General features: G+C 40.6%; 1 protein-coding gene across 8 annotated transcripts in view; it reads right to left on the bottom strand.

The window, feature by feature from the left end:
* The window catches only part of pknox2 (pbx/knotted 1 homeobox 2), a 189,235-nt gene that overhangs the window by 50,701 nt on the left and 110,774 nt on the right, over positions 1-27,760 (bottom strand). For all 8 annotated transcript variants that reach the window (XM_043676852.1, XM_043676856.1, XM_043676850.1 and 5 more), the window contains 2 exons: positions 11,831-11,945; positions 1,509-1,606 (listed from right to left, as the gene is read on the bottom strand). In XM_043676852.1, the coding sequence (XP_043532787.1) occupies positions 1,509-1,606; positions 11,831-11,945 (213 nt within the window). The remainder of the gene's footprint in view (positions 1-1,508; positions 1,607-11,830; positions 11,946-27,760) is intronic.

Raw genomic sequence — 27,760 nt, 5'->3', positions numbered from 1 at the left:
ACTGATAATATCCCATTATTTTCCCACTGAGATAGATACAGTGCCTTGTCTTAATGATTATCTCACAGGGGTACAAGTCAGTACCTTTGACAATCATTGTTAAGGAATGTGTCCAGATTAGCCCAGAGTGTCACTACGTGCTGAGGTTCTATTTCTCCCTGGTGCCTGGTGTTGTGAAGGATAGGTGTGGCCACATTATTGTAGAATGCTCCAAATAGCTGACCATTCCAGATTACCTGTCCTTTGGAGAAACATCTGTTCAGAAAAAGTCCCTTTGACCACACGTCCATCAGGGCATATGTGAGGACTGCAGATGCTGGAAGTCAGAGTCTAGATTAGAGTGGTGCTGGAAAAGCACAGTCGGTCAGGCAGCATCCGAGGAGCAGAAAAATCGACGTTTCGGGCAAAAGCTGGGCTTTTGCTCAAAACATCGATTTTCCTGCTCCTCAGATGCTCCCTGAACGGCTGTGCTTTTCCAGCACCACTCTAATCTAGACACAAGTCCATCAGGCAGTAGTTAGCATGTGATATCCTCAAGATCCTGTAGGGAAAGGTGACAGTCGGGCCTGCTGGATGGTTCACTGAGCAGACTGTCATTTGCACAATGCCTCACAACCAAAAATTTCAAACAAGGATCAAGATATAGATTGGCCAGTGGTAAGAGGGGCACTTCCTGTCAAATTCCTCATTCATGTCCAGACTCTCTGCGCCACCATATGCTGCTTTCAAGATGCCTGAAGTGGTGACAAGACCATTGCACATCTCGGGAATGGATGTTTGCAAAGAAGAGCTAGGAAGAGATGGAGCGGCTTGTGTTGTGGTTCATCCTGAACAGCACCATGACACAGGACTCTGTGCTGTACGGCTTGTTTCCAGACACACACACAGACAGAAAAACATTGACTGCACCTGGAGAACTCTCAATGCGGTGAAGAATGCTCTTTGGTTTTCCAGTGTAAAGCACAATCTTCGATCAAGTGTTGCACACTGACAAATTCTAAAGTCTGTGACAATGTGCTGAGGGATACTCTAAAACTTGGGGCAGCCGCTACAAAGGCACAGTGGGGGAAAGGCCATTGTCTAAGGCCTTTCCGAATAATGTAGCAAGGTGCTTGTAACCTACTTACTTGGTATGCTTGTAACAGAATGTAGATAGTTAATGTCACATTTATTTAATGTCACACCTGTACAATTGGATTGAGGCACAGAGTGTACAAAGCACACTCAGTTCAGACAAGTCGTAGTTTATTATTATTTTCTGTAACTGATGATTTGAAATGTTTCATAATGCACTTGTAGATATTTTATGAATAAAGTATATTCTTGCAAACGAAAATTGTTCTCTTTCAGGAGGACCAACTGGGCGCCCTTTAAGTGCTTTCCTGATCTGTGGTGTTAATCTAATTGAATGTCCAGAAAATTCAAAATTTCAACTTAGTTAAAAATGCTCCACTCAGCAGCCTCGAAGGCCAAAACATAAAACTACAAAAGATGTTCACATCCCTCACCTGTGTGTTCTGGATTTGTATTGTACCCTGTGGAATGGCCTGGGTCACCACTTGACCCTGAGAGGTTACCATAGTTACCGGCTGGTAAATTGTTCCACCTGTGAAGTAATATGGTACAAAAGACAATGTTAGTACTTTTTCCACTTTGCTCTGATGTACACAAACCCATATCCAAATGGTGCAGATTTCAAACTCCATTGTCAACTGATCCTAAAAAGCCTGGGGGGTGCTGTCAGACAAAAATAACATAGGAAAATCTGACAGAAACACAACAGGAAACACAGGGGTAAAAATAAAAAGGAAACCTAAGCAAAATCATGTGGGTGAGGCCGACAAAACAAGTAGAACAGTCAAAATATTAGAAGGGTTAATAAGCTTTGATAATTCATCTGTTCTTGAAGTTAGCAACTGCCAGCCAGTGATCCCAACAGCAGTATGAGTAACTCTTGCCAGAGATCAACTATCACTTGGGAAAGACCGAAAGACCATAAGACAGAGGAGCGGAAGTAAGGCCATTCGGCCCATCGAGTCCACTCCGCCATTCAATCATGGCTGATGGGCATTTCAACTCCCCGTAGCCCTTAATTCCTTGTGACATCAAGAATTTATCAATCTCTGCCTTGAAGACATTTAGCGTCCCAGCCTCCACTGCACTCTGCGGCAATGAATTCCACAGGCCCACCACTCTCTGGCTGAAGAAATGTCTCCGCATTTCTGTTCTGAATTTACCCCCTCTAATTCTAAGGCTGTGTCCACGGGTCCTAGTCTCCTCGCCTAACAGAAACAACTTCCTAGCGTCCACCCTCTCCAAGCCATGTCCATCAGAAACTAACCAATCAGACTACCTTGACAATGCTGCTTTTGAGTTGGAAGCATGGGACTGGCATGAACGGCCCATCCCCTTCAAAACATCATTGTCATGAGTTTGTTTCTCATCACTCCATGTCACAGGTTCATCAGTATGCTTGAGAACCTAACGGTTAGACCAATTTTGATGTAACAGAGTTGAAACTTGACACTAACTAATTTCAAAAGGTAAAGAAACTGCCTCATGGTGTACGGGTACCTTGCATACATAAGTTGTTTGCTTATAATTTTGCTAATAAGATGCTGAATACCCAGCAGTGAAAGGGGACAAGTAAAACAGCTAAGAAGCAAAATGCTGTAAAAACAGAAGGAACTGGAGAAACTCAGCAGGTCTGGCAACAGAGAGAAACAGAGTTAACATTTAGAGATTGGTACGACTCTTTTTCAGAACTTCAGACTTCTGGAGATGAGTCATAGAATTAGAATCCCTCTAGTGTGGAAACAGACTATTTGGTCCAACCCGTACAAACCCTCCAAAGGATATCCCATCCAGACCCATTCCTCTTCACCTATTAATCTATATTTACCCGAACTAATGCATTTAACCTACACATTCCTGAACATTATGGGCAATTTAGCCCGACCAATTCACCTAACCTGAACATCTTTGGACTGTGGGAGGAAACTGGAGCACCCGAAGAAAGCCCACTCAGACACGGGGAGAATAGGCAAACTCAACACAGACAGTCGCCCGAGGCTGGAATCGATCCCAGATCCCTTGTGCTGTGAGGCAACAGTGCTAATCACTGAGCCACCGTGCTACAAACTGGGCTTGAAATGGTAACTCCATTTGTCTTTCCAGAGACATTGCCAAACTTATGCAGCAATTTCAGTTTTTAAGACAACATGTGTTAACTAATTGGTTAATTCTGTTTAAATATGTAAAGGGTCTACCTCTGGATCAGAAGGTTCAGGATCATGATTCACCTACCCCAGAGTATGACATAACATTTCCAACCAGCTTAATTAAAACCAATTATTAAAATGGATATAAGGAGTAAGCCAGGAGGTGGCTGAGATTAATGGTGTGCCGTTAGTTGAAACAAAACTAACCAGAAAGTGGATGCCTGGACTTTGCCTAAATGATTTTAACTTCTAGTCACCAATTTAAGTACATTTACAAACTACTCAAATCAAACAACTGACAACAAATGAAGGAAGCAAAATTTTTAGTTGATTTTCCCTTAAATGCAATATGAAAATAAAAATAAAATTAATCTGAAAGGAACACTATAAAAATCAATAAATTAGAACATAGTTGCTCCAAAGTTTGTTCAATACTTTTATAACCATAAGTTATATGTAGAAAAGCTTAATACACTCCTTTAATATGGTGCCAAAATGCTTGCTCTCACTGTCTCATGCTATTTCAAAATTCTGTGAATGGGAAACATACAACAAGCCAGGGGCAACAAAGATTGTCAGTGATGATTAAAAGTTTGCATCAGAAATGGGCATTATAACTAAATGGTTATCTTACAGATTTGAAACAACTTTGAGTCTGTATGTACAAATCACATCATAGCAAGTTGTGAAAGCAAATTCAATAGATCTAGGTAATATTTGGGTTGTCACCAGAAAGCTAACGTTTATTGTGAAACTCCAACTGATTCTCTAATGGCCTCCATGTAATGTTACTCCAACATAATCTATCCTGAATGTGACTCCACAGCCATGCTGCAAAATAATTCCATTCTTTTCCACCACCTCAACCCTCCCAGGATAGAATAAACCTGTCTTTGTTTTGTGGAGCATTGATTCAACGTTAAAATTTGCTCCTATTTTATTTGAATGAGGCCAGGCATTTTCGGAGACAGCAATCTGAACACCATGAAGATAACATTACGAAGCAGCAACTGCTTCTCCACAGAGAAACAGAGGAAGCTTCTGGGACCAAACTCAAGCACTTCTAAGGAATCGGAATATCAAAAGCCACAGCCTGCAGTGCTTGTCCCAGGACCTGTTCTGCATCGTTCACCAAGGCAGCATCCCCCAGCCATTCAGCTCCGGAGGCTGTTGTACAAGCTGGATCTGACCTCAAGTTTCAATCCTTCAATTCAAAGATGAAATGACCAAGCAAGCCACATCTGTAACAATATTGGGGACTGATCAGATTTTAATTTTTACACATATCTTTTCTCCTTATTAGCTTCAAATATTTGCATTTGCATTTTAGCAATAACTAACCTTTATATGCATAACCTTCATCAATTTACATAATAAATTAACATTTTGCCTTGTTTAAAAATAAAGCTATGCTGCTGATTATGTTTAAACTGAAACACTCAATAATTAAAAGAGGGCTGCACGTAAGCTTGCACAAATCTTTACACCAAGAATCACTCTGAGTACACGTCTAACATGTATTTGGAACAGCATAAAGACCAAACAAAAGGATTACGTATTACTACATATTTTATTCCTGTTTAAAACTTCAAATTGTTCATGTAATTTGTGCAAACAACTTGTAAGTCTGTATAATGCATTAGCACGACTACACACTAATGTAAAAATAATAATCAATATTCTAAATTTTAAACAATTTAGCAGTCAAGCTCATCATAGTTCAAGATGCCACACAGGTTGTCTTTACCATGCGAAAGATTAAAGATTATACATAAAAGATAGCTCACTGACAATCACTTCCGCAGGTGTTTTTCTAGAGACTGAAATTTTGTTTCAAAAATCTGACGTATGTTTCTCTTCTTGTTCCTCAACTTCCATGTCTTCTTCAAAATCGTGTTTAGTTTCTTCTTTTCCTTCAGCACGTGCAACCTGAGAAGTTGATGCTTCTGCCAGCAAGATAACTGATGATGCCAAGGCCAACCATAAAGCTATACCCAGTGAGGGATTGGCTAGCTCAGTTGGTTGGATGGCTAATTTGCAGTGCAGTCCCACACCAGCGGTGGTCACCATGAAGGACTCGCCTTCTCAAGCCCCTCTCTCATCTGAGGCATGTTGACCCTCAGGCTAAACTATCGTCAGTTGTCTCTCTCTCTCTCTCTAATGAGACAGCAGCCCTATTGTCCAGTAGGACTATGGTGACTTTAACTACACCGTGGTCATCTCATTAGAGCCAGGGAGATCAATCATGGGGCTTGGCACTTCTTCTGTTTCTAGGCTCCTTATGGCTCCATTCCCCCCCACAAACCTTCCCAACACATCCTTTGAGTGCCCAGAATTCATATTGGGTATTTTATATAGGTTTGCCAAAACTGCTTGGCTTATCTATTCTATGCCGCTAACTATCAAGCCAATCAAATGCTCAGGTTGCTCTACAATACCTATTACTACTTTATTAGACAATTACACATATCTTGGTGGTTCGTATTATGCAACCAGTACTGCTTCTTTGAATTTGACCCTATGCAATATCTGGACAGCAACAACACTTCCAAAAGACTTGATTCTCCACAAAAGCACTGAAAATAGTAATTGTGTGCAAAGTAGAGTATCTTCAAATAACAGTGGTGTTTCCTACCTTTGCATGACTCTTGGATTAACTTCCAAGCAAAAAATGCCAAAATATTTGCCAGTAAAATAATGCCTCATCTTCCACCTTGGGGCCCTCCAACCACACAGCATCAATGTCAACTTCACCAGTTCCTTCATCTCCCCTCCCTCCACCTCATCCCAGTTCCAACTCTGCAACTCGGCACTGCCCTCTTGAACTGTTCTGTCCATCTTCCTTCCCACTTATCTGCTCCACCCTCCCCTCCGACCTATCACTATCACCCCCCACCTGCATCTACCTATCGCCTTCCCAGCTACGTTCCCCCCAACCCAACCCCCACCCTCCTATTTATCCCTCAGCCTTCACCCCCACATTCCTAAAGGGCTTATGCCCGAACCATTGAGCCTCTTGCTCCTTGGAATGCTGCCTGACCTGCTGTGCTTTTCCAGCGCTACAGTTTTCGACAGCAGCTTAACATCAACCCATTTGCCTGTAATTTCCATCCACACAAGTGGGCTCTGATAAGAGATAAAAGTACACTTGATAATTGAGCGGCAAATATATTCTCATTTTAAATTGAAACTAACTACACTTATAAACACCTAGAATGGAGCAAATAATAGGAGAGCAAAATGCTGCAGATATTATAAACAAGAGACAAAATATTTTATGCCTCCTGCCTCACCCGCACAATACCATTTCTTGATTTTCAGGGGCTCCATTTTGATTCTCACTACCAGCTTCATCAAGTGACACAGACACATAAAAACATGACTTTCTGTATTTATGGGATATGTGGTCTTTAAAAGAAGCAGAATTATAAGAATACAGCAATAGCCAATAAAATCAACACTGATCCATTAAATTTAAAGCTACAATATATAAGCAAAGTGTTAACTTCTTAGGTATTCCAATATTTCAATTGGCATAGGACAACTGATATAAGCTAATAATAGAAAATATATTTTCAAAAGAACTGCTGTACATTTTGCTGGACAAAAAAGCCATAATCCTAAACAAAGTTGCAAGGTCATACCAAATGCATTTCCAATGATTATGCATAAAGCTGAAAGATGTTCACCAGGCATTTGCTGCTCTTTCAACTGCATTTCAGATCTCAGTCTCAGATTTAAATTTAACATAGTGTCCTGACTCAACAACTGAGCCCCAATATTCCACAAATCATTACAAACATGCAACTCACCAACTAAACCATCAAGGCGATCCATTTGCCTAACTGTCTGCTATTCAGGACAAATCTAACTTACATCAGGTCATCTTTAATAAGAAAACAACTATTGTAAACAAACATACCTTGAAATACTAAACAAGTGACAAGTTCACCACAATGTAACTTAAGCTATAGTCAGTTAAAACACCTAACATTCATAAATAAGACAGACAAAAACAGACTGTTTAGTACAGATAATAAGCGTAGAAAACACAGACAAGGAAAGACAAATTATACTCAAAAGTCCAGGCCACGTGGGTACAGTGAGTTGCATTCCATAGTTCTTTATAATGGCACAATGTGCTGTGCTGCCTCATCATTGAAGACGAGAATATTTGTGGATTCCTTTATACTACTAGTTGTTTAATTGTCCATCAACATTCAATACAGGATGTTGCAGGACTGCAGAACTTATCTGATCTTTTGGAAATGGGATCATTTAGTTCTGTCTATCTGATGCTGCTTCCACTTTTTGGTATGCAAGTAGTCCTGTGTTGTACAGGTCATTCTGATATAACACACATTCTGATATAACATTTCGTTACTGCAAGTTCAGTAGAACACAATTGACGAATTGGGGAAACGGCTTCTAAAGCATAAACTTTTAAAGCGTGTATTAGTTATAACATGATTCTGGCCCCATTTGTTTAAATGGTGCTGCTATTATGCAATTTTCTGACAACACGGAGTTACAGGAGAACGGAACTACCGCGTTATAGCAGAACCAACTGTGGCTTCACCAGGTTGACACCACATCTTTAGGTATGCTGCTCCTAGAAAGGCCATCTGTACTCTCCATTGAACCAGGCTTGATGATGTGATGATCCTGAGGCGTTAAGAGGCTATTTTGTACTGTTTTTGCTTTGAAGAGAGGTTCTAGGGCAGAGCTGCGGAGCTGGCTAGTGAAGACCCATAATGTAAATAGGTTGTGAGGCCTTAGGATTTTTTTTAAAAGTTGGAACAATCGAAGCAGCCTGAATGGGTGTGACCAGCTCTTGCAGACCAGGATTTCCAGTTATTTTAGTTTTTAGGTTTAGCTTTAAGCTGTTGCTGTTGGGGTCTCAATAGAGCAGAAGCTGCAATAGTTTTGAAGAAGTAGAAGCTATCTATTCCCTCTCTCTGTTACAGCTAGAAGCTGGGGTTTCTCTCTGCTGCTGGGTTACCTGTGAGATTTGCCAAGGGTTGTGTTTATGGGACGTTACTATAATCAAACAGTTGATTAGTATTAGTTACTGTATCTATTATTCTGTTAAATTTTCCAGTAGAGTTCAGTTATTCTAAGCTCTTGCTTTTTTGTCATATTTTAACAATAGTGTTTGGATAAATTGTGTTTTGCTTAACATTGAGTCGTTTGACCAGTTGAATTGCATCTGGAACACAACATGTTACATTTGCCTTTAAAACAAGAAAAAGTTACCTTCTTAAAATATCTTGAGGTGGTCTGGTCTGGTCCACAACAATGAACTCGGTAGACTGGGGAGTGTGCCAGGTCTTAAGTTTACAAATTGGTGTTGAGTACAATTCACTTCAATGTCAGTTTTTAGATGCTACACCTGTCCTGAACCTATCCCATTTAACAAGGAATTAGTGTACCTAATATGATGGATAGTATTCTCAATATCAAGACAGGAGTTAATCTTCATAAGGACATTATGGTGGTCACTTGTATGATACAATCATGGACAAAACAATCTGAGAATGGTAGATTGTAAGGCTAAAGTCTACTAGGTCTTCCTCACTTATTGTTTCCCTCACAAATGCACACAGATCCTGTCTAGTAAACAGAACCTCCAGGACTCAGCCAGCTTGATCAGTAGTAGTACCTCTGAGCTACTCTTAGACATTGAAGTCCCCATCCAGACTAGATTATATGCACTCACCACCCTCAGTGGTGGTTGACATGGAACAGTATGGATTCATCAGTAGAGAAGGTTTCCTTACCCATCCTTCACCTGATATCATGAGACTTCATGGCATTCAAAGTCACGTTTGAGGGTGACCAGGCAACTCCCACCTGACTGCATACCAGTGTGCCACCACTTATGTAGGGTCTGTGCTTCCCATGGGACAAGACATATGCAGGCATGGTAGGGCATTGGTTGGTAAGCCACGATTCCATGAGTACAACTATGTCAGGCTATTGTTGATTAGTCTGTAGAGAACTCTCCCAATTTTGGCAGAAACTTTCCTTCCATATGTTAATCAAGGATGACCTTACAGTGTTGAGTTCAGTTTGCACTTGCCACCTGGTCATGATGTCATACAGCTGTCTGGTTTTATTCATCTTTGGCTTTTCTGTAGCAGTCTGGGAAAAAAATGGCTTGCAACGTCATTCTGGAGGGCAGTGAAGATTAACCCACATTGCCATGGGCCTGCAGTCAGATGTAGCCCAGACCAGGTAAGTATGGTAGTCTTCCTTTCCTAAGGCACATTCATGAATCAGATGGATATTTACACCAATCGTGGATTGTGTCGTGACATGATTACTGAGACTAGTTTTCAATTCCAATTGTATTTTAATATTTTTTTAAAATGAACTGATTGGTTGAAGTTAAATTGTAGCAGCTCCCATGGTGGCATTTGACTCTGTGACAGAGGCCTCTAGATTTCTAGTTCAGTGACACCATCACACTAACATCGCCCTCAGATCATCACCGAATGAGCCTATTCAGGATATGAAGAGAATTCCTTTGGAATTCTAGTGTGTGAGTGGGAAGAGATGCTCAGCTCTCAAAATCCTCTGATTGTGACTAGTCTGCAGATGAAACATGCAAGTTAGGGTGGGCCCCTGGAACCGGATAACGGAAAACCAGCATAGGAAGAGGCCGGTGCAGCGTGCTTAATATCATGGAGTTGGTAAAGTGACCAAGAAAGCTAATACATCATGGCCACAGGTACAATGCAGTTCATTAAATTCAACTTGTCAGAGTCTCCAGTGTTACCATTGTACCACTCACTAAGTCATGCTTCCTCAACACTCCTATCCTTTGGTAAGGGTGTCGATTAGCTCAGTTGGATGGATGGCTGCTTTGTGATACAAAGCGATGCCAACAGCACAGGTTCAATTTCCACACAGGCTGAGGTTACCATGAACAAATCCTTCCATGAAGGATTCTCCTTCTCAACCTCATCCCTTGCCCGAGGCTCAGGTTAAAGCATCATCTTTCCTGATGAATGGCTTATGCCCGGAACGTTGAGTCTCCTGCTCCTCGGATGCTGCCTGACCTGCTATATTTTTCCAGCAGCACACTCTCGACTCTGATCTCCAGCAACTTCAGTCCTCACTTTCTCCTCAGGTTAAAGCAGCCCTATGATCCACAAGGAATTAGGGTGACTTTACCTAGCTGAACTCCACTGACCCACCATATCAACCTGTGCCTATGACAGGAAATGGCTTCTCTCAAGGGCTGATAAAACATGTGTTTTGAAATATTATAGCAAGTCTCTACTTGTTATGTGCTAGTCATTAACATCCAATACAGTCATAATTCTGAAAAGAGCTACATCCTGATGTCTAACTCAACTCTTCCACTTTCTGTCAAACTTCAAACATATTCCCTCCTACTTTGTCTTTCCTAGAGGCACATCTCAGGCAGCAGTGCATTCCATCCTCTAGAAAGACAAGTTGGTAGGGCACATTCTATTTCAATTAGAACTTAATGCACTACTGCTAGGCACAAAACAGCTCTTCTCCAATATTTCTTGGACTTTCTCCTCACAATTAAGAGCTCTAAGAACTTCCCTGACATCCACTTTGAAGTGTAGCTTGACTGTGTGCTAAAATCACAACTGGATATAATTAATTCAGCATGCTCAATGTGAAAGCTGATGAGTTGATAAGGAGGAGATATCAGATAGGCTACCTGCAATTAATGTTGTTAGGCACCAGGGTGTGAAAATGTAAACTGTAACACTTGAGAATCATTCTCACCACACAATGACCATCTCCAATAAGAGTCAATCTAAACACTGACATTCAACGGTGTTATCATCACTGAGTACTCCACTATCAACACCATTGTTAACATTGACCAGAAATTCAAATGGACTCACCATATAATTACAGTGGCTATAAGAGCAGGTCAGAGGCCAGGAATACAAAGTCCATTCACCAGCTACAAGGCACAAATCAGGAATGTGATGGAATACTCTCCACTCGCCTGAATGGGTGCAACTCCAGTAACACTCAAGAAACTTGACACCATCCAGGGCCCACTTGACTGGCACACTACATCCATAATCATCTATTCCCTCCACCAACACCACAAGCAGCAGTATGTACTAAGTACAAGATGCACTGCAGAAATTCACCAAAGGTCTTTAGACAGCACCTTCCAAACCCACAACCACTTCCGTCTAGAAGGACAAGGACAATAGATACATGGAAACACCACCACCAGCAAATTCCCTTCCAAGCTACTCACCATCCTGACTTGGAAATACATATCACCATTTCTTCACTGTCACTGTGACAAAATCCTCGATTCCCTCTCATTGTGGGTCTACCTACAGCACACAGTTTGCAAATTTCTAATCTTAAGGCTTGAAATCACAAAGAAATTACTCCCTACCCCTTCTTGCCCCCCTCCCCATTTCCTACCTCACAGAAGAGGTAAAAATCAAATCATTTCGGGGTGCTTAATCTCTCAATTGTTGTGTGGAAGAACGGGGAAGAAAACTAAGATTTATGTAGTGGTGGGGGAAGAGGTGTAAACAAAACAAAATCAAAAACTGACAACCCTCTTGTTGAATCCTAACAATGACCCTTACCTGTTACTACCTGTGTTGCCATGGCAGTATTCCCTTGTTGTAGCGCAGATGTTGGTACCACAATCCCCTGGGAGTTGACAGTGTTGTTTATCGTTGTCAAAGAGTCTGGAGAATTCTGCAGCAAAAATAAAAGCAAAGGATAAATGAGACATGATGGTGGTTGGTATTTCCTATCTGCGGCTTTACACAACTGACATCCCAGAGAACCCTGTCTGAATTACAAAGTACCATTGCACAGTCTGGTCTCGGAAAATACATTCAGCTCTTCTGCCATAAACCGGAGATTTCGGATTGTTAGTGACAATCTATGAAGCAGGCCAAAAGATTGGGCTCCAGGACTTACTTGCTTTACCGAAATTTTGAGTCAGCTTTCTCATATGCACCTCACTGCAGTGTCTCTATGCACTCCAAATCCCCATAGACTATTTGGTCAGGTCATAGAGTCATAGAGATGTACAGCATGGAAACAGACACAGGTCAATCTCACTATTTCATCATTTCTGGCAGAATGGGATTGGACAAAGTCAATCTGTAACTCAGTGATCACTGTCTTTGTCCATAGAAGAAGAATGAAAAAAAATTATTGATTTGCTTCCTATTCTCTGAACTCCGGGCACAGTTTGAGGTTAGCTCTTGACAGGAAGTTGACTAAACATGTAACTGAGTTCTTTATGTCAGCATTATCTGGCAAGGGTAGATTTTCATATCTCGCTTCAAGCAGGTTAAAACAAAAGGAGGACTCAGGCCATCCCAAAGGTGGCTCATGGATAATGAAGTTCATTTGTAGGCTAATCATTGTTGTAAAGTAGAAAACACAGCCACCCACAAAAGCACAGAAAAAATCCCAGTAACAATGAGATTAAGATCACTTTATCCAAAAATCAAGATCACTAAAATCGATTAACGGTTGCCTATGGTTTAAAGTTATAGAGTCACAGAGTCATACAGCATGGAAACTGACCCTTTGGTTCAACTTGACCGTGCTGACTAAGTTTCCCAAACTAGTCTCACTTACCTGCATTTGGTCCACATCCCTCTAAACCTTTCCTATTCACGTATCTGTCCAAATGTCTTAGAAATGTTGTAACTGTATCTATATCTAAAAGTTCCTTCCACATACAAAGCAGCATCTGTGTGAAAAAGCTTCCCCTCATGTCTCTTTGAAATATTTCTCCTCTTATTGTGAAAGTATGCCCCCTAGTTTTGAACTCCTCCATACTAGGGAAAAGACCTTTGCTATTCGTCTTATCTATGCCCCTCATGATTTTATGAATCTCAACCTCCTACGCTCCAGTGAAAAAAGTTCCAGCCTTTCCTTATAACTTAAGCCCTCCAGCACTGGCAATCTTTTCTGAACCCTCTCCAATTTAATAATATTTTTGCTATTGCAGCACAACCAGAACTTTATACAGAACTCCAAAATGGCCTCACCAATGTCCTGTATTACCTCAACATGATGTCCCAACACCTGTATTCAACTGGTCTGAGATATGAAGGCAAGCATGCTATGTATTTCCTTAACTATTCTCTCTATTTTCTTAACTATTCTGTCTACCTGTGATGCAACTTTCAAAGAATTAAGTACCTGAGCCCCTCGGTCTCTCTATCCAACAACAATATCCAGGGCTCTACCATTATCTGTATAAGTCCTACCCTTGTTTGTTCTAGCAAAATGCAATACCTTGCATTTATCCAAATTAAACTCCATCTGCTACTCCTCAGCCCATTGGCCTAATTAATCAAGATCCCTTTATAATCTTAGATAACCTTCTTCACTGTCAACTATACCACTAGTTTTGCAAACTTACTTCCATGCCTCTTAAATTCTCATTCAAATCATTTGTTTTAATGACAAACAGAAGAGAACACAGCACTGATCCCTGTGGAGAACCACTAGTCACAGGCCTCCAGTCTGAAAAATGACCCTCCACCACCATCCTCTATTTCCTTCCAATTTTGTATCCAATTGGCAAGCTCTCCCTGAATCCCATGCGATCTAACTTTACTAACTAGTCTACCATGTGGAACCTTGTCAAAGGCTTTACTAAAGTCCATGTAGACAAAGTCTAGCGTTCTGCCCTCATCAATTCTTTTGGTTACATCTTCAAAAAACTCAATCAAGTTTGTGAGACATGATATCCCACACACAAAGCCATGCTGACTATTCCTAAGCAGTCCTTGCCTCCCCAAGTGCTTGTAAATCCTACCTCTCAGAATCCCATCCAATAAGGTACCTACCACAGATGTCAGACTCACAAGTCCCAGGTTTCTCCTTTCTTAAATAAAGCCACAACATGAGACACTCTCCAGTCTTCTAGCACCTCACTCGTAGCTGTAGATGATACATATGACTCTGCTAATGCCCCCACTATTTCTTCCCTAATTACCAAAGTCCTGGGATACACTTAATTAGTTGATGAAAAAATACTGGATGAGTTCTAGTGTTCTTCTCTGGACACCACTGTTTGATAGTTATGCCCACCTGAGGGGGCAGATGAGTCCTCTGTGTAGCAACCCATCCAAAAAACAGTGGCTCAGATGGCCCAGCATTGCCTCGGTACCACACTGCACTGCAGTGTCAGCCTGGATTTCTGAAAGGGTTGATGTCACTCATTCCCTCATTTCTCCATTTGGAATAAACAAAACCTTGGATCAGAATCCTCTGATTGAGCAAAGAATTTTCTGGTAACCTGTGTATTTACTAAACGTTAAGAAGCAAACTTCAATTTGTATAATCTTAGGAGGACAAATGGTTGCTGCCTGCAGTTTAAGGCTACACACTACAGGAAGGATGTTGAGACAATAAAAAAAGGAAACTGCCAGAATTCAAGGATGCTGCCTGCTATGAAGAACGACAAACATAAAGGAAGACTTAAAACGTTCGAGCTGATTTCTGTTAGAAATTAGGGAGAAATTTGTTAGGGTTATTTAAAATTAGGGCAGAGAACAGATAGAAACAGCTTGCAGCCAATGTTTGAGGAGGTGAAACAAGAGAAAACACTTGAAAGATTTAAAATGAGAGATTTAGGACAGAGAACAGGAGAATCTTTCTTTATATTTTGAAGGGATCATGTAAAGTTTGACAACAGGTTAGAACGATGATTGAAGGAAATGTGAATAAAAGGCTTGAGAAAAGGCAATGCACATAGGATTAAGATAATTCATAAGGAAGATAAACCCAAATACTGAATCATAGAATGATACAGGGACTAATAGCTCTAAATGTTTTTTTCTATTTTGCATTTCTACCATATTGATAAAAGGTTATCAAATCGAAAGATTAACTCTGCATCTTTCTCTCCTGACACTGGCAGACTAGCCAAATGTTTCTAGAATTTTCCATTTTAATCTCTAATTTCCAGAATCTACAGAACTTTTTCTCAGGCACACCCACCACACTGCTTTTGTGACAACCGTGCAATGGACATTTACAGATTTGTCAAAAAAGCTGCTTTCCCAGAGTCACCCATATCCCATACTCAAACAATTGGAAAAGGCAGCAGGGTAGCACTTTGTTAATCACAGAAAGTACCACATATCCAGCAATGCATATCATATAACTTCCAATCTGCAGCAAAGGTCATGAGCCTACTATAAAACAATTAATGCCATTGGAATCTTTGAACTGATGTAGAAGAACTGGTCTCAGGGGGGAGATTAAAGCAGGAAGATTAAATATTACATAGTGATCAGAAATTCATTTCTCAATTTCAAATTAAATTGGACTACATCTCAGCCTACTTATGAAATTGGAAGTACTGCAAATTCTATTTTCGCTGTACTTATTTGACAGTTAGTGCCAGCCTGATGCACGGACTTGCAATCATGCAGCATTGAGAATGACTTAAAGCACAGAAGCATCAAAAGTCATACACAATGGTACAAAGCAACAGCAACTTCAATAAATCTGCTTGTGTGGAATTCTGTGCATGAGCTATCAGGTTCATCCCTCTCCCTGGAAAGTGGCTGCAATTATCCATGACTTTCATGTCCATGAACTGGATTTCCAACTACGTATCTGCACCACTGTGAATACTTCCAATTTCCACCATGGTCCAAATCCAACCCTCCCTCAACTCATTTGTTGCCTGCAACACCCCTAGATTTGACTATTCAAACCCACTTACCCCATCCCAAAAAAACAGAGGTCAAAATTCTGTACCTTACACCAAGTCCCATCTATTCATCATTCCTGTCTTTGCAGGCTTGCATTATTCAACAAGGAGACAAAACCTCAATTTTACATTTTTCACCTCCTTCCATTACCTCACTCCTCTACACTCTAATCTCCTCCAGCTCCTTATCTCTCAGAAGTATCCACACCCTTTTGATTCTGTTCTCTTAAGCATCTCCAAAATTACTGGTGGTCATGCATTCAGTTGTCTTGGCCTAAACTAGGAGATTCCCTCCATAAACCCCTAGCACTTCTCCTTTATATGCTCCTTAAAGCCTACACCTTGACAGCATGTTTGCCTATCTGCCCTAATACCATTCTAACGGACTCTTTGTTAGGCTTTGCTTTACAACCATCTTGTGAAAAGTGTTTCAACAATTCACAGTAATTAAAGATTACCATATAAAGTCAAGTTCCTCGTGTTAAAACACAGATTTGCAATAACACGCAGAGTAGGAAACTCATGATGTCTTCAGCAGCATTTTCAATATGCAAAGGAAGTTCACATATGTCAATAAAGACCAAACACAATATCCAAGTCTGAAAATGTAAAGTTATCGCCATTTACAGAGGAGCCTAATTAGACCAATTAATAATTAAAAGCATCAAATTTTCAAGAAATCAAACAGGAACATCAATACCCAGGGAACGATGAGACTCGCTACACAAAGGGAAATAGTCTAGGTGTACAAACGGAAGCTAGAAGGGCCTGCTTCCACACTGCAGGGATTCTTAGGTTTAAGGTTAGAGGGGAAAGATGTAAAAGTGACCTAATAGGCAACCTTTTCATGCAGAGGGTAGTGTGTGTATGGAATGAACTGCCAGAGGAAGTGGTGGAGGGTGGTACAATTACAACATTTAAAAGGCATCTGGATGGGTACATGAATAGGAAGGGTTAGAGGGATATGGGCCAAATGCTGGCAAATGAGAGTAGATTAATTTAGGATATCTGATCAGCATGGACGAGTTGAACCAAAGAGTCTGTTTCCATGCTGTACAACTCTCTGACTCCATATGACTTGAAAATAGCATCAAAGTTGGCATGAACAAAGATTTAGTCCTTTTGATGGACAGGAGGTAAGGGGACTGTAATGATGGGACCAAGGTCAGCCAGATGGACACCATAGAATGGGTTCCCTGATTGGGGCTGTTAACCTGGTCCATTCAGGGAGTCCTGGCTGACAGATATAAATGGGAGGAAGTGAGGATTACAGATGCTGGAAAGTCAGAGTCAGAAGTGTGGTGCTGGAAAAGCACAGCAGGTCAGGCAGCATCTGAGGAGCAGGGGAGTCAACGTTTCAGGCATAAGCCCTTCATCAGGAAAACTGGAGCATCAGGGGTTCTGTTCACTCTAGGAGGTGGCTCTGAGCTAACTGGGTCAGTGTCATGTACTATGCAGGTGGAAATAAAGGGTGTCTTGATAATGGGATACCCGCCTTTGCAGAGCTAATTTCAGGGATCATTTAAACTCATTCAAGAAAAATTAATAAACTAAAGCTCAGGAACAATGCTTCCAATCTATTTTCAAGTTTCCAAGAGAAACAAAGTGATGCATGTGAGTTGGCTAAGATACGTTTGAAGGAGGCTCGACAAACAGTGTTGTGCCTACAGCAGGCATAAAGGCCAGAGTTTGATATTTGATATTTCGCTGCAAGAAACAAGGTGTTAGTGCCATCTCTGAAGAACCATTCAAAATAAGATACACTGGAGTTTATTAAATTAAGAAGCTCAATGATGTAGATTATTGTAAGCACTCCAGCCAGGAGTAAGAGAGTCACTGAGAGTGTCATATCCTTGTTCAAAGGATATTTTGACAGGGAGAGTAGTCAGGAGAAAAGTATACTTAGTTGTGAAGGAAGTAGAGAGTGAAATAAAGGAATCAGAGCAATAGAAGGATAAATTTGATGGAAAATTCAAAAATTACACACAGTGTGAAGGGTTTAGATGAAGAGGAATTTGTTATATGTGTACAATAGGGCGGCATGGTGGCACAGTGGTTAGCATTGCTGCCTCACACCGCGAGAGACCCGGGTTCAATTCCAGTCTTGGGCGACTCTCTGTGTGGAGTTTCCACATTCTCCCTGTGTCTGAGTGAGTCTCCTCTGGGTGCTCCGGTTTCCTCCCACAATCCAAAAATGTGCAGGTTAGGTGAACTGGCCATGCTAAATTGCCTGTAGTGTTAGGTGAAGGGGTAAATGTAGGGTGGGTTGCTCTTCGGAGGGTCAGCATGGACTTGTTGGGCCGAAGGGCCTGTTTCCACACTATAAGTAATCTAAGTAAACAATCAGATTGTAAAACACATGGAGGATGTGTAGAATCATATCTTACATTCCAGAAAACTATCAAGGTGACTTACAAAGGCTAATACAGAATTATAAAATAACTTGTGGGAGCAGGCCAGGAAAAATAGGGTTATCTGTTCATGATGTTGAGGGGTGGGGAAGGGTTGGGGTGTGTCTTACTTCAAAGTAAAGATGCATACTGGCTCAATCCAGAGAGTTTAGCTCTGTGAGGGAAGCAATTAAACTCACGACAAACAATGACATTAGTGAACTAAGTCAATGTAGCTGCAGCTCACCTATTGTGATAGTGCTAAAACCAGATGGGTCATAATGATTCTGCAACGAAATCAACATGGTAATGGAAGTGGGTTCATATGCTTTACCAAGACTGGAAGTTTGAAATCAATGAATTGGATACCCTCAGTTTGTCACTATAACTACTTGTCAAAGGGGTATTGACAAGCATGCTTAACATGTGCAATTTTGCATTATGTGGGCACTATCCAACTGATAAAATCCCCAAAGTGTGTAAACAGGCCATTTGGCCCATCAAATCTACACTGACCCTCCAAAGAGCATCCCACTCAGACCCACCCCTGTAACTCTGTATTTCCCATAGCAATCCAATTAACCTGCACATCCACTACGGACAATTTTAGCATGGCCAATCCATCTAACCAGCACATCTCTGGACTGTGGGAGGAAACTGGAGCACCCGGAGGAAATCCACACACTCACGGGGAGAATGTTATCCAAGGCTGGATCAAACCTCGGTCCCTGGTGCTGTGAGGCAGCAATGCTAACCACTGTGCCATGAGTAAGTTCTAAAGCAAGTTTGTTCCAAATTTTCTTGCACTTTTAAGAAAAAAGGCAGAAAATGTAAATGGATACAAGAGGATCAAATTGCCTTTGAAAGCTGTACTGACAATGGCAATAGTTTTAGCTGTGCCAAATTATGCAAATTAATTCAAACTGACTGTTAATGTCAGGGGTGAGGACTATTTTACAGAAGATGACCAAAGGGGATTGAATGGCCTGTCAATTATTTTTTGAAGAAACTGACTGTGTATGAACAAAAACGTTCAATCGCTGTAAAACAGACATTGAGTCTTGTGCTGGATTGCCATTACTTTGAAATGCATAATGTAAGGAGAAACTGTTACTTAGACAGTTTGTTTTATTTCCTTTGGAAAATTTCAGGTCAAGAACTTGTGATTATTTCAATAGAGCTTAATACTCCAACTGTATAATCTGAAAATAGTTCATGTGCCTGGAAAAGAAAATTTTATTGTAAACACTTTAATTGAGAGCACACACACCAGAAAAGTGATTGCAGTGTTTAATGGAAGTTAATATGCACTGAAAAAAAGTCATATCAAACTTGAAGTGTTAAAGTTGCTTTTTTCTCTACAGACATGGCCAGATCTATTGAGTTTCTGTAGCCCTTTATTTGAGCTCAGATTTCCAGCATCCACAGTATCTTGTTTTTATTTGGAGCTTCAGTATATCTGAAGTTAATATTTAATTTGTAATTATTTTTGTGATTTCATTTAGAATCAGCCTTAAAATTAATGGGCTTTTGTGCAACTAGGTACAATTTTACGATGAGTGAAGTTAAACAGAGAAGATCAAGAGAGATTTATTTAAACATGGGAGAAAAACCAAAACCTTAAGAAAGATCCTTAAAAGTTCTACTTTGAGTTTTGAACAGTCCTTGAATAAAAGTTGTAAAGATCAGTACACTGGAGATGTGAAGGACATAATGAAACTAGATTAGAGTAAAGAGTTTGTGATAGTCCCAAACCAGAGGTGTTTGGATAAAACCACGAAGAGGTGATTATCAGTGAGAATGTTTAAACTCAGGTGTATAATACTTCCATGAAGAAGCTATCAGCATTTCCAGACTAAGAGTTAAAGTTTCAGTTAAGCTTACCAAGGAGTTAGAAATAGGGATTCTGATAGGAGTGGTGTTTTAGGTATGATACAAAAGTGATTTTGTTTGTTTTCCATTTCTAAAAAATTGACTTGAGATTAATGAGATTTACACTTTTACTGTGTGTTTTAAAATCTTTGAATCTGGTTATAAGATGATGCGTTGGTTTATTCAATGTTATGTTCATTTCTCCTATTAACAGATTTCTGTTTTATTGTTAAAGCTAAATCTGCAGCATTACTTATGTTTTTGTGAGACCAATTTGTTAAAACCATGATCAATGAAGTCAGTTTTCAGTCTGGCGTCTGATTTATCCAGTAATAACATCAGCTGTGACCTTAATAATGGTTGCTAGTCCTACAAAGATGAATTAGAAAATTAAAAGGATACAAGGTGTCTGCAAAGGGATAAGTTGGGTTCAGTGAGAGAGTAAACATTGACAAGTACACTATAATGTGGGAAAATAAGAAATTGCCCATTTTGGAATGAAGAATAGAAAAACAGCATGTGATTTGAATGAAGGGAAATTGTAGAACTATGAAGTACAAAACAATTCAGGTGCCCAGGTCATGTATCCCAAAATAGGTAAAGCACAAACACCACAAGTGATTAAGGCAAATAGAATGTTGTCATTTGCTTTAAGACAAATGGAATATAAAAGAATTTTTTAAAATTCACTGATAAGATGTGGATTCTGGGTCAGCATTTATTGCCCACCCCAATGCCTTTTAGAAGGTGCCCTTCTTAGTGAGCTGCCATCTTGAACTGCTGCAACCTACTTGTTGTAGTTGCAGCCATAATGCCCTGAGGGAGGGAGTTTTTCACTCAGTGACAGTGAGTGAAAAATGGTGATATATTTCCAAGTCAGGATGGTAAGTGGCTTGGAGATGAGCTTGCAGGCAGTGCCCTTGTCCTTCTAAATGGTGGTGGTCATGGAATTTGGAAGGTGTTGTCTAAGGAGCTTTTGTGAATTTCTTCAGTGCATCTGGTAGATTGTATACACTGATGCTACTGAATACTAGTGATGGACTGAGTGATTGTTTGTGGATGTGGTGTCCTGGATGGTGTCCAACTTATTGATTGTTGTTGAAGCTGCACTCATTCAGGTAAGTGTGGAGTATTCCATCACATTCCTAACTTGTACCTTGTAGATGGTGACAGGCCTTGCAGAAACAGAAAGATCCTAGCCTCTGACCAGATCTTGTAGCCATGGTATTTGTATGGCTAGTTCGGTTCAATATCTGGTCAATGGTAACCCTGATAGATTGATACCGGGGGATTCCATGATGAATATGCCATTGAGTAACAAGGGGTGAGAGACTCTGTTGTTGCCGGAGATGGTCATTGGGTTACACCTGAAATGTCGAATTCTCCATCTCCTGATGCTACCTGGCTTGCTGTGTTCTTCCAGCCTCCTGCTTGTCTACCATTGGCTGTTACTAGTCTGGCGTGAATGTTAGTTGATACCTGTCAATCCAAATCTGGATACTAGTCATGTATTACTGTGTTTGGCCATGGACTGCTTCAGTACCTGAGAACTGACAAATGGTGCTGAACATTGCATAGTCAGCAGCAAACATTTCCTCCTTATCATGGAAGGAAGGTCATTGATAAGCAGTTGAAGATGGACAGGCCTGAGAAACTACCATCTGCTTTGCTCTGATTATGCAGAGTATTGGTCAGGCCAAATAGGGAGTATTGTACACAGCTTTAGTCTCCTTATGAAAAAACAAAATCCACATTCTCGAAGAGATTAAAACAAGGCTCATTTGAATAACACCTAGGAGAAGACAACTGGCATTATATTAGGAGAAAATCATGGACGGGTGAAACAACATCGAATGGAATTCAGAAAAAAAAGAAAGGTGATTTAATTGAAACAGTTCAAATCCTCAGTAGGCTTATAGAGTGAATGCTAAAGGGATATCATCCTTTGTTGGGAGAGAGTTGAACCAAGGGACACAGTTTTAAAGTATGGGGTCACTCATTTAAGGAAATGAAAAGAAACGTTCTCCCCAAGGATCATGAGTCTGTTGAACTCTCTGAGAGATCAGTGGCAGCGAGGTCACAGGACACTTTTAAGGCAGAAGTAGATAAATTCTGACCAAGGGAGTCAACGGATATTGTGGAGTGGACAAGCAGTTATAAGGGAATGCTGTACTGGCAGTGGTGACTTCTCTCTGATGTGATGTTAAATTAATGGCCCATCTGTCTTTATGGATAGATATAAAACATCTGACCTGGTTCCAAGGCAAGAGTAAGGCTGAGCACAGAGGCTACAAGGCCCATTCTTGTTCCTATTTCTTAGTCTTTTTATTCCATCTCTCCAACTTCCTATTAATTATTTGGCATTTTTTTAGTGTTTTAGAAATCACACATTTTCAGATTAATGCCACATGAGCTGAACTCAGTTGGAGCACTAAAATGGGAGCTACATCCAGAACTACAGCTGCCTTTCTTGAAAGAGAAAATATTCATCCAACCAGTTTATTCCTGGCTGATTAAACCTGCTGGAAAGTCTGGTTAATAGGAAACTATGTGGAATAAATGTGATTCCACCATTGTTGTATAGTCTATCTCCACTTCATGGAGATGGGGTGCCTTTGAGAGTACGGGCAGATAGCTGAAAGTGCGATTGGACTGCCTGCCCCATTTCCTGGGTAGGGAGTGGATAGAAGTGACAACAACGCTCATGGAAGAAAGTTCAGAGGCAACCACAAAGGAGGACAGGAGGAGATCAACTCAAGATACAGGCAGAAAATAAAGAAAGTTTAGGCAGAACCAAAACCAGCAATTGCTGGAAAAGCTCAGCAGGTTTTGAGGAAAGGTAACTCGGCCCGAAAGGTTAACTCTGATTTCTCTACACAGATGCTGCCAGACTTGCCAAGCTTTTCCAGCAATTTCTGTTTTTGTTTCCCATTTACAGCATCTGCAGTTCTTCCAGTTTTTAAAGAAAGTTTAATATTTGTTATGAACACAAATGTTGGGAAAAGTCAGCAGTTATCGCAGATTTGGTGAAGAGAAAGCAGAGTTAACGTTTCAGGATCGGTGGCTCTGCTTCTGCACTCAACATTATTTTTTGTTTAATATTTGGTATATGGATTGCAGCTGGAGAAGCTATTGATGGGGATGCCACGCCTCAGAGGGGAATCTAGAGTTAGGAGTCATAATTTCAAAATAAGTCGTCACCCGGTTAAGATATAGATAGGAGCAATTGCTCCTCTCTGGGGGTGGCGTATCACTGGAATTCTCTGTGCCCAGACAGCAGTGGAGACTCTCTCCACTCCATTGGCTCACAAGCCTCATTCCTGATGAAGGGCTTTTGCCCGAAACATCGATTCTCCTGCTCCTCGGATGCTGCCTGACCAACTGTGCTTTTCCAGCAGCATACTCTCAATTCAGATCTCTAGCATCTGCAGTCCTCACTTTCTCCTGCAGACTATTAAATACTGACTTAGACATGTCTTTGTTCCACAAGGTTCACTCTAAGCTGTTCCTCAGAGATTCTGCACATGCTAATCAGTGTGCCAATGCTCTGACTTTGGGTTTTACAAGGTGATGCTGCGGAGGTCCTTAAATTAAAAATAAAATTAGAGGGAATATTACAAAAGAGTCAAGGTTATTGGGGTGTGGGAAGACAGACAGGAAAGTGGAGTCAAGCCTATAATCAGATCAGTCATGACCTTACTAAATGGTAGAGCAGCCCCAAGGGGCTAAATGGTCTTGTTCTGTTCCTATTTCTGCTCTTGGGTTAAAAGAATTGTAGAGATGTATGGCACACAAGCAGACACTTCAATTCAACTCGTCCATGCTGACCAGATATCCTAAATGAATCCAATCCAGTTTGCCAGCATTTGGCCCAGAGCCCTCTAAATCTTTCCAGTTCATTTACCCAGCCAGATGCCTTTTAAATGTAATTGTACCAACCTCCTCCACTTCCTCTATCAGCTCATTCCATACACACACTACCCTCTGCGTGGAAAAAGTTGCTCTTTTAAGTTCCTTTTAAATCTTTCCCCTCCCACCGTAACCCTAAGTCCTCGAGGTTTGGATTCCCCTACCCTAGAAAAAAAAGACCTTGGCTATCCACCCTACTCATGCCCCACATGATTTTACAAACCACTATAATCTCAACCTCTGCGCTCCAGGGAAAATAGCCCGAGCCTGTTCAGCCTCTCCCTATAGCTCAAACCCTTGACCCTGATGACATTCTTGTAAACTTTTTCTGCACCCTTTCAAGTCTAACATCTTTCGTATAGCAGGGAGACCAGAATTGAATGCAGTATTCTAAAATTATGGCTTTGGGCCAAGGGGGATATTGGGATTTTATTTGGCATTGTACCTTTCCAGGGATATTATATGGCTTCAGAGGAAGGAATCAGCTCTGATGTGGAATATATCAGAGGCTAGAAGGCCCACTGGATCTTGTCCTGTCTGTCATTATTCACACTTTTGTATCTGAAGAACCTGCAGCATTGCTGTGCCAATCACATCGAAACAGGAATGAGAAAAACATACACTGGTTTTCCCTGGCTGACATTTAGCTGTGAGGTAAACTTTCCACTCCTTAATTCCATCCCTCTCCCTTTATGCACACTGGAAGCAGTTTTGACTTTATCCTCATATCTTGCTGATTAACTTAATCCCCATTACTTTCCTGTACAATGCATTCTAATTAGATCACTGCAAAAAGGCAAAAAAAAGGTTAAAAAACATGAGCAGCAGCAGCCATAGGACAGATTTACATCTCATTAAATTCCTACTTATTATTTCAGAAAATTGCTGATAAAAATGTGCATCTCAATTTGTTGGGGCTAGAAGCTTCATCATCGCATATCTAACATCTCTCTCGTCACCCTGGCTGCGAGCCATTGCCATGGCAACACGCAATAATAGAAACTAATAAATTACAAACGAGACACCCGTCTTGCAATTATCAATCTATAATATGCAGATTCCCTGCTAATTTACCTCACAAGACTAACTGCGGTGAAAAGCACCCAAATATTTTTTTCTCTTCAAAAACCAAAAGCTGTTGCCTAAATGGTGGGGAGTTGGGAAGATTTTGGAAATTTACACACAGAACGAAGCAGAATTAAAAACAAGGTATTAATACACCTAAAAAAGATTCCACATCACTGCATGGGTCAGATTTACAACTCTGGATCCAGCAGCAGTACAATCAACCTTAATTTCACAGTCAGGTTCATTTTGTTCACAAGTACAGACAGATACACACTTCATCCAAATTAAGATTCCAGTGTATCAAACTCCTTATCTTCACTCACATTGTATAAAAGGAACAAACTTCTTTTTCCATCTACTCCAAATGCAATCCATTGAGTTCCCTCCCACTGCACAGAAGTCCAAATGCATTAAACTCCCCTTCATTTGTATTTAGTAGTACAAGATAGTGGGAAACTTGAATTATTTCCAGCAGAGACTCCCTGATCTGAATTTTGGGAAGTCACCAAGCAGGTCAGACATTTCCCCATGGCAAGAGCCATTCAGTCACGCTTGGCATTAAGGAACATATTGCTAAGGTCTGCTGTAGCTTGGCATCAATGATAATCTGGGGCAGATCTCCCAACAGCTGGACAGTACATGACTTCAATAAAAGTAATGCAGCAGAAAGAAAAAGGGAAAAAAAAATACAGATCCATGATCATTCAAGTGCATATTCTTGATCTGATTGCAAAAGGTCTCCCAATTATTCATGGATCATATCATTCAGCTACTAAATGTCAGCAGCGCATTGTTTCATTTCACCTAACAGTAAGAGCTACAAGGCTGATCTTTCACACCGACAGGTTCTCATTATCCAGATTTATAAAAGGTTAAATGTTTGGTGCTGCTTTAAATTATGATCAATTTTGGGAACATCAATTAAATAAATTGTTTTGTTTGTCGAGATTTCGGCAACGTGAAGATGAACCATAACTAGGGGAGTCCTCCGGTAACTGGGGAAATCAGATGATGGCGCTCAGTTGATGAATTGACACAAGAGACCTTGTCGATAGGTCCTTGAAGGGGGCAGGACAGGTAGATAAGTTGGTAAATAAAACATATGGGATGTTTTCCTCATTGTTGGATGAGGTATAGGACACAAAAGCAGGAATGTAATGCTGGCAAAGTCTAAAACAGATTGGGATTTTGAGTTCAGTATTGGTCACCACATTGCAGGAAGGACATAATTACTCTGGAAAGAGTTCAGTGGAGGTTTACAAGAAGGTTGTTACTGCTTGAAAATTGCAGCTGCGTGGCATAACTGGATAGGGCAGGGGTGTTTTCCTTAGAACAGAGGAGGCCGAGGAGTGACTTAATCAATATATACAATTATGAGAAGCCAGGAAAGACCAGTTTCCCCCAATAGAGAGCACAATTACCCATGGGCTCTTGTTAAATGTCATTGGCAGAAGGATTAGAGGAAACAAGAGGAAAGTCTTTCCCATTGAGCAGGTGATCTGGAATTCACTGGTAGAGATTCTTAACCCATTTAAAAGGTACTTGGTTCTGCACCTGAAGCTCTGTTAACTGCAAGGCTATAGACCAGGTGTTGGAAAGTGGGATTGGATTTAATCTTTAATTTCTAGGACAATCCTGAAGAATTAACTGCTGATTGTACAAGATGGTTGTTGCCTTTGTTTATCTAACAAACCAAAAGCACCTCAAAGCAACTAATTTTATGTGAAACACTGATATTGTACCTGATAAAGTACTATATAAGTGCAAGATTAACTTTCTGACAACTAGTTTATTAGACCTCCAGGACATTTAATTCCCTGGATAGTTAGGACAAATACATAGGGTCCTTTCCTCCTGCTAGCCATTGTAGTGTGTTGCCTATTAAGATGCCTGTATTAGTGACATAAGCTTCCTGCAGTTCAGCGAACATAGCTCTCCACCACTAAAAAGCGAGATAATAATTAGCTGTACTTGTGTCTCATGATACAAGTAGCAAATCTGAATAGTGTTTTTCTTGTGGTACCTCCCCGTCACAACATTCTTCTGAAAATGTGCCAATCTCAACACTTTGCAGTAACTAGCCAAACTGCCAGTTTTTTTTAATATAGATCAATAAATTCTGTACTGCAATTGTTGCACGTCAATATATATCATTTCAATCAAACAGGCAGACACACAGATATAGACACACAGACAGATAGATGTCGACAACACACACTGACACACAGATATACATTTACATATTGACAGATATACGCACAGATATGCTGACAGAAACAGACTTGCAGATGCAAACAGATACAACACGCAGACATACATTGACATATTGACAGACATACGCACACAGAAAAACACACAAACATACACATGCTTGACACACGCCCACAGATGTAGATGCCATACACACAGATGCTGACAGACACAAACGTACTAAAAGAGGTGGGATGAGGAGATAAAGAGTTTACAGATGGATACTAGTTGGCTAGGAGAATGGGCCAGAATCTGGCAGACAGAGTTTAATGCAGATCCGTGTGAAGTTGTCCATTTTGGTTGGAAAAACAAAAGGACAAATTATT

This window comes from Chiloscyllium plagiosum, chromosome 35 (assembly GCF_004010195.1).
Source record: "Chiloscyllium plagiosum isolate BGI_BamShark_2017 chromosome 35, ASM401019v2, whole genome shotgun sequence".
NCBI lineage: Eukaryota > Metazoa > Chordata > Chondrichthyes > Orectolobiformes > Hemiscylliidae > Chiloscyllium > Chiloscyllium plagiosum.
This window is presented reverse-complemented; position numbering and strand designations above follow the sequence as displayed.